At 38.6% G+C, this 12,804-nt stretch overlaps 1 protein-coding gene across 22 annotated transcripts in view; it reads left to right on the forward strand.

Moving 5' to 3' along the window:
• Window positions 1-12,804, forward strand: part of BAZ2B (bromodomain adjacent to zinc finger domain 2B) — a 372,529-nt gene that overhangs the window by 258,057 nt on the left and 101,668 nt on the right. For all 22 annotated transcript variants that reach the window (XM_080671184.1, XM_080671185.1, XM_080671189.1 and 19 more), the window contains 2 exons: window positions 10,985-11,185; window positions 11,689-12,084. In XM_080671184.1, the coding sequence (XP_080527310.1) occupies window positions 10,985-11,185; window positions 11,689-12,084 (597 nt within the window). The remainder of the gene's footprint in view (window positions 1-10,984; window positions 11,186-11,688; window positions 12,085-12,804) is intronic.

The following is a 12,804-nucleotide window of genomic DNA, read 5'->3' on the forward strand; positions in this document are numbered from 1 at the left end:
TAGTATGGACATTTTAATGATGTTGATTCTCCCAATCCATGAACATGGTATGTTCTTCCATCTGTTTACGTCTTCCTCTATTTCTTTTTTCAGTGTCCGGTAGTTTTCCACGTATAGGTCTTTTACCTCCTTGGTTAAGTTTATTCCTAGGTATCTTAATTATTTTGGTGAGATGGTAAATGGGATTGCTTTTTTAGTCTCTCTTTCTGTAAGTTCACTATTGGTGTATAGAAATGCCATAGATTTCTTGGCATTAATTTTGTATCCTGCTACATTGCCGAGTTCATTTATTAAGTCTATTAGTTTTTGTGATGGAGTCTTTTGGGTTTTTATGTACAATATCATGTCATCTGCAAATAAGGACAGCTTTACTTCTTCTTTTCCAATTTGGATGCCTTTTACTTCTTCTTCTTGTCTAATTGCAATGGCTAATACTTCCAGTGCTATGTCGAACAGGAGTGGTGAGAGTGGGCATCCCTGTCTTGTTCCTGTTCTTAGGGGAAATGGTTTTAGTTTTTGCCCATTGAGTATGATGATAGCTGTGGATTTATCATATATAGCTTTTATTATGTTGAGGTATGAGCCTTCTATTCCCACCTTGTTGAGAGTTTTTATCAAGAAAGGGTGTTGGATTTTGTCAAATGCTTTTTCTGCATCAATTGATATGACTGTGTGGTTTTTCTCTCTCAATTTGTTTATGTGATGTATCACGTTTATTGATTTGCGGATATTGTACCATCCTTGCATCCCTGGGATAAATCTTACTTGGTCATGGTGTATGATCTTTCTGATGTACTGCTGGATACGATTTGCTAGAATTTTGTTGAGGCTTTCGGCATCTATGTTCATGAGGGATATTGTTCTGTAATTCCCTTTCATTGTGTTGTCTTTATCTGGTTTTGGTATTAGGGTGATGCTGGCTTCCTAGAAGGAGCTTGGAAGTGTTCCTTCCTCTTGAATTTTTTGGAATAATCTAAGGAGGATAGGTTTTAGTTCTTCCTTGAATGTTTGGTAAAACTCCCCTGTGAAGCTGTCTGGCTCCGGACTTTTGTTTGCTGGAAGCTTTTTGATGACTGCTTCAATTTCTTCCATAGTTATTGTCCTATTGAGATGTTTAGATTCTTCCTGATTGAGTTTTGGAAGGTTATATTTTTCTAGGAATATGTCCATTTCCTCCAGGTTGTCCAGTTTGTTGGAATAGAGTTGTTCATATTTTTTTTTTAACACTCCTTTGTATTTCGGTGGGGTCTGTTATTATTTCACCTCTTTCATTTCTGATTTTGTTTATTTGGGTCCTCTCTCTCTGCTTCTTTGTGAGCCTGGCTAGAGGTTCATCAATCTTGTTTATCCTTTCAAGAATCAGCTCTTGGTTTTGTTGATCTTTTGTATTATTTTTTTGGTCTCAATGTCGTTTATCTCCCCTCTGATCTTTATTATTTCTTTCCTTCTGCTTACACTGGGCTTTTCTTCTTGCTCTCTTTCTAACTCTTTGAGTTGTAGGGTTAGGTAATTTATTACCATTGTTTCTTGTTTGTTTTTTTTTTGTTGTTTTTTTTTTGCAGTAGGCTTGTAGAGCTATGAATTTCCCTCTCAAGACTGCTTTCGCTGTGTCCCATAGATTTTGGATTGTTGTGTTTTCATTGTCTTTTGTTGCCATGATGTTTTTTATTTCTTCTTGTTTTCTCTGGTAACCCAGTCATTGTTTAACAGCATGCTGTTTAGTCTCCATGTGTTTGATTTTTTTGGATTGTTTTTATTGTAGTTGATTTCCGGTTTTATGCCACTGTAATCTGAGAAGATGCTTGATATGATTTCTATCTTCTTGAATTTGAAGAGACTTTGCCTATGACCCAACATATAGTCTATCTTTGAAAATGACCCATGTGCACTTGAGAAGAATGTATATTCTGTGGCTTTGGGGTGAAAGATGTCAATTAATTCCATCTGGTCTAGTGAGTCATTTAGGATTGATGTTTCTTTGCTGATTTTTAGTTTAGAGGATTTGTCCAATGGTGATAGTGGGGTATTAAAGTCTCCTACTATGATTGCATTGCTGTCAATCTCTCCCTTGATATCCTCCAGGAGATTTTTTTATGTTTTGGGTGCTCCTGTATTGGGTGCATATATGTTTACCAGAGTTATTTATTCTTGTTGGATTGCTCCCTTTAGTATTATGAAGTGGCCTTCCTTATCTCTTGTTATGTCCTTCACTTTGAGATCTAATTTGTCAGATATAAGTATTGCTACCCCAGCTTTTTTTTCATTTCCATTTGCCTGAAAAACCTTTTTCCATCCCTTCACCCTCAGTCTGTGTGCATCTTTTTTTCTGAGGTGGGTTTCTTGTAGACAGCAGATATATGGGTCGTGTTTTCTTATCCAATCCATTACCCTATGTCTTTTGATTGGGGCATTTAATCCATTTACATTTAAAGTTATTATTGATAGGTACTTGTTTGTCTCCATTTTTATTCCTTACTCCTGTGTTCCTTCTTCGCTTCCTATTTCTTTTTTTTACAGCAGACCCTTTAGCATTTCTTGCATTGCTGGTTTGGTGGTAATAAATTCCCTTAGTCCTTTTTTGTCTGTGAAGCTCCTGATTTCACCTTCAGTTTTCATTGATAGCCTTGCTGGGTACAGTATTCTTGGATTCAGACCCTTCCTTTGCATGACTTTGTATATTTCATTCCATTCCCTTCTGGCCTGATGACTTTCTGTGGGGGTTCCTTTGTAGGTAACTTTCTGTCTCTCTCTGGCTGCTTTTAAGATTCTTACTTTGTCATTGGTGTTTGCCAGTTTAATTATAATGTGCCTTGGCGTCGGTCTTTTGGGGTTCATTTTGCTTGGGACTCAGTGAGCTTCTTGGATTTGTGTGGGTTTTTTCTTCCCTATATCAGGGAAGTTTTCTGTCATTATTCAAACAGGTTTTCTGTTCCTAGCTCAGTTTCCTCTCCTTCTGGAACCCCTATTATGCGGATGTTGTTTTGTTTCATGTTGTCCCAAAATTCCCTTAGGCTCTCCTCCTGCTTTTTAATTTTTTTTTTCTAGAAGCTGCTCTACTTGGGTCTTTTTTCCTATCTTGTCTTCTAGCTCACTGATGCGGTCCTCTGCTTCTTCTAGTCTACTCTTGATGATTTCTATTGAGTTCTTTACACCAGTGATGCCATTTTTCATTTCTTCTTGGTTCTTTTTCATTTCCTCTTTGTTCTTACTCATATTGTCGAATTTGTCTTCCATTCTTTTCAGCCACCTTATGACCATTTCTCTGAATTCTTTCTCTGGCAGGTTGCTTGCCTCCATTTCGTTTACTTGCTTTTCTGGTGATGCCTGCTTTTCTTTCATATGCGGGCTGTTTCTTTGTCTCCGCATGCTCTCTGTTCTCCCGGTGTCTGGTTATGTAGTTCTCTCTTTCCTTATCCCAGGCAAAATCTGACCTCTCTGTGGTGGAGTGCAGAGGTCCTGTTTATCCGCATGTTTGCACCAATTGGGGACTGGTGTTCTGGGGTTCGCAGCTGTTCGGTGGGTGCTGTAGTTGCAGATTTTCAGGCTTCCGATAACATCCACTTTCCCCTTCAATATGATGTGGTTTCTGCATCCGAGCCAGTGGCTCCGGGATGGGACCCAGCAACAGTGGGGACTGCCTGGTCAGGGGAGCCCCGTCCAGCAGTCCCCCACCTTCTCCTGGAGTATAGCTGTCCCTTAACTCACCAACAAACACTCCCCGTGCGACCCTCAGCTGCTTTTTCTATCTGCTCCAGGACAAGGCTCGGGACACATCCGTCTATTCCGCCGTCATTTTTTTTTCTAACCTTTTGCCTTTTAATTATGTGTCTTGGTGTGGGCCTTTTTGCATTCATCTTGTTTGGGAATTGTATGTCTGAGTTTCCTGGTCTTGTATGTCTGTTTCCTTCACCAGGTTAAGGAAGTTTACTGTCATTATTTTTTCAAATAGTTTTTCAATTTCTTGCTCTCTCTTTTCTTCTTCTGGCACCCCCAAGATGCAGATGTTGGTAAGCTTGAGGTTTCACAGAAGCTCTTTACACTATCCTCATTGTTTTGTATTCTTTTTTCATTTTGCTATTATGATTGGGTTTTGGGTTTTTTTGCTTCTTTATATTCCAAATCACTCTTGATTCTTGACTTCATCTGTCTACTCTACTGTTGATCCCCTGTTAATTATTTTTCATTTCAATTAGTGGATGCTTCATTTCTGACTGTTTCCTTTTTATGATTTCCATGTCCTTTTTTATGCTGTTGAAGTTTTCTCCAATTTCATCTATTTTCCTGCTAAGTTCTTTGAACATCCTTATAACCAGTGTTATAAGTAGTGCATCTAGTATAGTGGTTCTCAACCTTTCTAATGCCGCGACCCTTTAATACAGTTCCTAATGTTGTGGTGATCCCCAATCATAAAATTATTTTCGTTGCTACTTCATAACTGTAATTTTGCTACTGTTAATGAATCGTAATGTAAATATCTGTGTTTTCCGATGGTCTTAGGCTCTACAGCAGTGGTTCTCAACCTGTGGGTCGCGACCCACAGGTTGAGAACTGCTAGCAGGGTCACCTAAGACCATCAGAAAACACAGATATTTACATTACGATTCATAACAGTAGCAAAATTACAGTTATGAAGTAGCAACGAAAATAATTTTATGGTTGGGGGTCACCACAACATGAGGAAATGTATTAAAGGGTTGCGGCATTACAAAGGTTTAGAATCACTGATCTAGTAGATTGCTTGTCTCCATTTTGTTTATTTCTTTTCTAGAGTTTTATTCTGTTGTTTCAGTTGAGTCGTGTTTCTTTGTCTCCTTATTTTTGCAGCCTCCTTGTGTTTGTGTCTATGTATTAGGTAATTAGTCTCTAGGGGCCTGGTAGAGTGACCTAAATGAGGCAGATGTCCTGTAGGGTCCAGTGACACAGCCTCTCCATTCACCTGAGCTGGGTACTCCAGGTGCATGTGCATATGCGCATCCTCCTCCCCCAGTGTGGCCATTGTACACCTTCCTGTTGTGTACACATTCCTGTTGTAGTTGAATCTTGATTGTTGTTGGCACATCAATGAGAGTGATTTACCCCCAGGCTGATCGGCTGCAAAGACTGGCTGCTACCACCGTGGAGGATCAGCTATGCATGGGCCCACTCCACAGAGCAGGACTTACTCAGTGGGGCCCTGGTGCCTGCTGAGTCTGTTGTGGAGGTGGTTGGGTGGTGTTTTGACATGGTCTAAAGCTGTTCTTCAGGTGCCCTGACTCTTAGGTCTCTCAGGAGGTGAAGGCCAAAGTCATCTTCTGCTTGTATTCTGAAGCTACCAGGCAAAAGCTACAAAGTGATCTGTCAATAGCTGCTACTTGTGCTGAGCTTTGATGCACTCAACAGAGGCCAATTTGTGAACCAAGCATGGCTGTCACTAGTGCTGGGCCTGGGGCCACTTAGCAAGTGTTACAGGGCATGCAAAGGCCAGACGCTGCTTATTTGAGAGATTTTAGGAAAGTGTGAAGCATGAGCCAAGATAGGCCATTGCTGTGTAAAAGACACTGGAAATGTGTGGGTGGGACAAAAAGTTGGGTTTGGCAGGGTCTGAGTGTATGGCAGGGTGGGGCGAAGAGTGACAGCCAGGTTAATGGAAACTCAAATATGATGTCTGCCTGTGGGGTCTGTGTGTGTGTGTGTGTGTGTCTCATCAAAGGAAAAATGGCCTCTGCCAACACTTCTGTCTGGCAGAAAGCTGCCCCCAGCTCTCTCCCTGATGCCAGATAATTCAGTTTCTCCCCGTATGTTCCTGGTGCCTTTAAAGCTGCTGCCTCAGTGCTGGATCTCAGAGGGAGTGTGCCTGAGTAAGTTTGTGCGCAGGACCTTTAAGTAGAACTGCCTACGACTCCAGCAGCCCTCCATCTCACTCAGCCATACTCCCTGCTGGTTTTTACAGCCAGAAGTTATGGGGACTTCTCTTCCTGTCATTGGGACCCTGGGATGGGCGGCCTGGTGTGGGGCTGGGACCCCTCGCTCCTCAGTGGGGACCTCTATAGCCGAGATATCACTCCTGAGGGTATCGCCAGGGTGGCCACATATGGGTGTGGGCCCAGCCTGTTCCCTCCTACCAGTCTAGATATTGCTTATTCTTTAAATCCCTAGTTGTAGGACTTTTGTTTGGCTAGATTTCAGGCGATTCTGAATGACCATCATTCTCTAGTTCAATTGTAATTTTGATGTGGTTGTAGGAGAATTCGAGTACCACTTTTACCTACACCACCTTCTTGACCAGAAGTTCTCTACCTGTTTCTCTTCAAGTGCTCTTTACTCTCCTCCCTTATCATTTGTTTCAAGGGCATTCCCAATAGAGTGAGCTCCCAGGGTCTATCTGTGCTGCTGCCAGCTTCTTTGAATGCCAGACAGTGACTGAAACACCATCCATTCCTTATTCTCAGAGTAATTTGAAAAAAATCTCACACATCATGCCCTGAATATATGTTTATATATATTTCTACAAGTTGAAAGTCCATATTTTTTAAAACTTACACTAGCCTACCTCTTAGAAGTAGTGCTAAAATCTAGTAAAATCTAAAATCTTCAGTACCTTGACAATTTACAAGGCATTGAACAAGAATTTGGAGACATGGATATGAAACAGACCCTTTCCTTAGTTCTAATAAGGACTCTACATTGACCTACCTAAACAAAATCAGTGTTGTTAAAGTAAAAAGTGTTTCCAGTAACAGGTACTAAAAACTTACAGAGGCACCTCTCTAATGATAAAAAGGGGTCGATTCTGAGGTAGCATAGTGGTGTTCATAGATATCTACATAGAAATAACACTAGAAAGACATGGGTTATCAAATGAGGGAAACTAGAACTTAAGATTTCAGAAGCAGAGTACCTTTGGATCATACATGATCTGGCATGAATTGTAGTAGTAGGCTGTTGAAGTAAAATAGAGATGAAGGGAATTGTTGCTAAAGAAGAAGATCCTATAGTTTTACCCAGTAATTTTCAATTTTAAGAAGCTTTAAAAAAATTCCTTCCCTAGTCCTCTTCTGATGTAGTTTGAAAAGATATTCTTCAGTTAATTTTGATAATCCCTCCTGGGTTATACGGTTACATCATTTTGTACTGCTCACTTAATATTCTTAAGTCCAGTTCCCTCATTTAGTCTGCATGTTTATTTAGAATAAAGATATTTTAAATTAAATTAAGTCACAAACTAAAATATAAACACAGCCTGTTGGTAAAAAATAAAAAATTCAAGTAGAATAAGTTCCGCTTCTGCTGCCATGCCCAGCAGCCAAAACATAAATGGTTTGATGATTTTAAAGCATATGTAATCACTTCCTCTAATAGTTTCTTATCCCACTTAGAATTAATCCTTGCCATGGCCTACAAGACCCTGTGTGGTAAGACCCCTGCCAGTCTATCCTGCCATATCTCCTGTGTCCCTGGTTCCCTGTGCCATAGCTAGTCTAGTTGGCTTCCCCATTCTGTGAACACATCAAACTCATTTCCTTTGCTGCTTCCCATCTTGAAGCATTCTTTGCTTGTTCTCCATTTAGGTCTCAGCTCAGAAAGGTTCTATCTGTATCGAAATCTTTACCCCACCCCACCCCAACACATACTATCTATCCAGTTATCCTGTTTTTTAGTCATGATATTTATCTCTAAAACCCCTTATTTATATTGTTTGTTGATTCTCTACAGCCAGATCCCACTAGGGCAGAGTTGCTATTTCTTTGTCACACCCCTTTATCCCCAGAGACTAAAGCATTCCTAGTACGTAAGAGCCTTGAATATGTGCTAGTTTTTTATTGGAAGAAATAAGTATACACTGAGTGGCCAGATTATTATGACCACCTGACATTTGTAGGCAAATTAGCCATACACTGCATCGTATGGGATATGGAAACCGAAGGCCTGTTCGAACACCTTTGCTGTCTGCAGTTACCAAGATAAAACGTCTCCAATTTGCACAGGAACACAAGGATTGGACAGTCGAGCATTGGAAAAAAGTCATGTGGTTCGATGAATCACGTCTCCAGTTGCATCATGCAGATGGCAGAGTGAGAATTTCACGGAAACAGCATGAAAGCATGTACCCCACATGCATGAGTATAACCCTTCAAGCTGGTAGGGGCAGTGTTATAGTTTGGGGCATGTTTTCCTGGCATGATTTGGGCCCTTTAATTCGTGTGGAACAATGTCTGAATAGCACAACATACCTAAGTATCGTTGCTGATCAAGTTCATCCTATCATGTTGATGGCATATCCTAATGGAGATGGCTTCTTCCAACAAGACAATGTGCCATGCCACAGTGCTCGTATTGTGCAGGAGTGGTTTCAAGAACATGAGGGAGACTTTACCTTGCTTAGGTGGCCCCCACAATCACCAGATCTCAATCCAATGGAGCATTTGTGGGACAAAGTTAAAAGAGCCATCAGGCAGCTGGTTCCACAACCATCAAATCTCACAGAACTGGACAGTGCTATTCATCAGGCATGGTGTCAGATTCCTCGAATCACCTTTCAACATCTCATGGAGTCAATGCCAAGAAGAATCACCGCAGTATTGAAGGCAAAAGGTGGCCCAACAAAGTACTGATGGGGTGGTCATAATAATCTGGCCACTCAGTGTACAGTGAAATGAAAGTTCAAGGAGAGGGTTCTGAAATGCTTTTCCAAATTGAATGGGGGGTGGGTTGCTGGGGGGGAGATTAATAAGCTCTTCTTTGATCATTTTTTGATGACCCTAAGAAGATTCATTTTTTAAATGTTTAAATGGCATAACAGACATACTACCTAATTATGTGTGAATGAAAAAGAACTAACTACACACACACATAATAGCAATTAAGGAGATGAAATTGGTGATATTGACACTCATTTTTCTCTTTTTACTAATATCTGGACTTGCAGCCCATATCTTCTTTGTTGTTGTTTTTTAAGTAGGGTCTAAATTTGTTACCTTATAAAAAAGCATAGACTCTTTGCACATGGTCAGAGTATGCTATGCAAAACCACCTGCATCAGAATCACATTACAGGCGTGTTAAAGATCCTTGTGTGCTGTTTGGAATTGGGACCCAGGAATCTGTGGGTTGCAGCAAGCTTTGCTAGTGAACATTGCACCATAAAAATTTAGGGTCTGCATCTCTAGACCTCATTCTTGAGAAGTGTAGGCCCCATTCTCATGCCATCTATAATAATAAAAGCGTAATATGCTAATTAGACTGAACAGCCGAATGACCTTCCAGATGTCCTTCTGGATGACCTTCCAGACCAAGCCAGGGCTGCAAGGGAAACCCGGGTCCCAGGTGCCTGTCGACAGCTGGAGGGAATCCTGGGTCCCCCGTGCCAGAGGGAAGCTGGGGGAAGGAAACCCTATTCTTACAGGAATTTCATGCATTGGGCCTCTGGTCTTTAAATAAAAAACCACACAGATGACTTGGGCATGGAATAGGAGTTTATTTCTTCCTGCTAAATCACTATAGCTTCCTCATTTCTTTCCTTTCATAGCTAGCCCCTACTGAAACCAAAAGGTGATAACTTCAATTTAGATTCCTTATCATTTTCATAGTCTTACTATAGGTGCTTTGAAACACACAACAGATTTTGTTTGCAAGGAAGTGTTTCTCCAACAAATGGTAGGCTTAATATTCCTATATTACTATTGTTTCCCTTTCATCTCTACTTTGGTTCCTTGTCACTTTCTGCTTTACTGTGAGAGAAGATAGCTCAGGGAATGGTGGTAACTATTAGTTGGCTTATTGAAGATGTGCCTCTGGGGGAAGCATTTCAGTTGCTAGTTTGGAGCAGTGACAGTACCATTGAAAGTGAAATAAAACAGCAGGAGTGAATCTCCTCCTTCTATGCATTTTACTCGATTTGAATCAAATTTCAAAAGGCACAAAGGAAGAGTATAGATTTGCAATCTGTAACTATGGCTTAAACTTGGCTTCCTGGTAAAGAGGTATATGATTATCTTTCCTTCACCAGGCCCAGTAGTCATGAAAGGCCCTATTTCTATTAAGACCATAGCTTCCATATTTGTAAGACCATAGCTTTTGTAATTGGTTGATTACCTTTTCTATATTTTGTTCTTTATCGATCAGCAAACACTATTGAAATATTCCTAAGTGACTTTGGATTGTACTCAATCTATTGCTCTATCATTTCAGTATTTCTCCTTGCAGTCTTCCTGTTGGCAGAATTTTAACTTTTCCAAAGTTATATAATTATTTAGTTATAATTCATATCATGATTTTTCCTCTTTTTATCCACTACTATTGTCTATCTTTAAACCCAAAACTTTCCTTTTCTATGACCTAATCTTCCTTCCTTCCAAGTTTAGATTTCCTTTTTCCTATAGAATCTTAATTAATATTTCTTTATCATATTTTTCTTTTTTTATGTGAAATATGAAAAATAAAAATGTTGACCTTAATTAAAGCAGCTTGTAAGTCCTTTGCTACCTATCTTATCTTCTCTATAGCACTTACTACTGTGTGGAATTATTTGCTTTTATACTACCACCACCACCATTACCACTAGAATGTAAGTTTCTTGAAGGCAATTATTCTTATCTTAAGCATCATTGTAGCCCAACACCTAGAAAGGTGTATTTGGCATATTATATGTAAATATTTGGCTACTAACTCACTACCTGCATAAAGAAAGAAGACTAAAGCTAAATATAGAACTTCCATGTATATAACCCTTATAATTGGAATTATTATTTTGTAAATTATTCTTGTATTTTATAATATACTATGTTGAGATTTCCCATACCCTGTACATGTCAGAGCTTGTATATTTTATTGGAGAATTCCTATCACATAAGTTAATTTGATTAGTTTGTTGAATAATTACCCTTATAACATGTGAGTTTTCCCTGTTTCCTAAAGTGACATTTTGAGATTGAAAATATCATTTGAAAATTAAAAGAGCTTACCTCTTACTGAAACTTTAATTTTTCTAAAAATCTTGTCTTTTCCAGAAACCAAGGAAGAAAGCTATGGAAAGTTCTAGCAACAGTGATAGTGATTCAGGCACATCATCAGACACCTCGAGTGAAGGCATTAGTAGTAGTGATTCAGATGATCTAGAGGAAGATGAAGAAGAAGATCAAAGTATTGAAGAAACTGAAGATGATGATTCTGATTCAGAAAGTGAAGCACAACATAAAAATAACAACCAGGTATAAATAGTTCCCTTGGCCTCATCTACACAGTATTTGTATTTAGGGATTAACTTATTTATCCTGACACTCAAAGTCTTAAAGTTTAATTTTAATCATTGCCTTTAGTGCTCACTTTTTTAAAAAATTGATTTTAGCAAGAGAGAAAGGAGGGACAGAGAGAAGAGAGAGAAACACACATAGAAACACTGATTTATTGTTTCACTTATGCATTCATTGGTTGGTTTCTTATGTGTGCCCTGATTGGGGGTTGAACCTGCAACCTTGGTGTATTGGGACGATGCTCTAACCAACTGAGATACCGGCCAGGGCAAATTCTTACTTTTGCAAAAGACAGAATAGGAGATGGAGAAATATTTTAAAGAGATATTTACTGTATTTCTCCTGCGCTTTATATATCTATCCCAGGTCACTAGGAACACTTTTTAAAGTTCCTTTTTTTCCTGCTTGGTGTTCTTTCTTTTAATAGATGTTAAGCTCTGCCTTTTAACTTTTATTTACAGGTGCTATTACATGGTATTTCAGACCCAAAAGCAGATGGACAGAAAGCAACTGAAAAAGCCCAGGAAAAAAGAATACACCAGCCATTACCTCTTGTGTCTGAATCCCAGACCCACTCATCATTCCAATCCCAGCAGAAGCAGCCTCAGGTTTTGTCACAGCAGCTTCCATTTATTTTCCAAAGCTCTCAGGCAAAGGAGGAATCTGTGACCAAACACACAAGTGTAATACAGTCTACGGGATTGGTATCCAATGTGAAACCTCTATCTTTGGTAAATCAAGCCAAAAAGGAAACTTATATGAAACTCATAGTTCCTTCTCCTGATGTACTTAAAGCAGGGAATAAAAATACCTCTGAAGAATCTAGTCTTTTGACCAGTGAATTGCGATCTAAACGGGTGAGTTAAAAAATTATTTATAGAAGAATTTTATTATTAGTAAAAGAGCTTTTATATAATCTTATAATATGCAGGTTTTAAATTAAATTCTCTTATTTTTATACTTTTTCTAGTCACCAGGAATCAAATATGCACATCAGCAAACTAAATTTCTCTGATTTTATATTTGTATGTATATCTGCTTAATATATTTTTGGCAACACAATCAAGTCCTTTTCCCCCTGGTTTAATGATTTAACAGTAAGGAGAGAAATATGCTTGAATAAGACATACTTCATGATCACTTTTGTTTAAAATATAATGTCCTTCTAATATCAATATATTTTTAAAGAAATGAATTATTGAGTCATTTACTTTATAGTTCTATAATTTAGCAATTTTAAGTGTAAAAATTCTTTATAAAGACTCATTTTCCTTTGCCATTCTTAGTGAATTATATCAAATACAAAATATTTTTAATAATTTTTATTTACACAAACACCAGAACCACTCATCAGAGAAATTTTTTCAACTTGATTTTCTTCCTTTGATTTTATTTACTAGAGAGTCTACATCCATATGTTCAGTAAAATTCTAGTAATTAAGTGATCAATACTTTACATTTTAGAATGAGCTCAGAGTAGAGGAAAAATATTATTTTGTTTGAACACTGGTTTTGATTATAAAAATTTTCATTACACTTACTAAATATGAGCTAGCACTCGTAGAGCATGTACTGTT

Source organism: Plecotus auritus, assembly GCF_963455305.1.
Source record: "Plecotus auritus genome assembly, chromosome: 5".
Lineage (NCBI taxonomy): Eukaryota > Metazoa > Chordata > Mammalia > Chiroptera > Vespertilionidae > Plecotus > Plecotus auritus.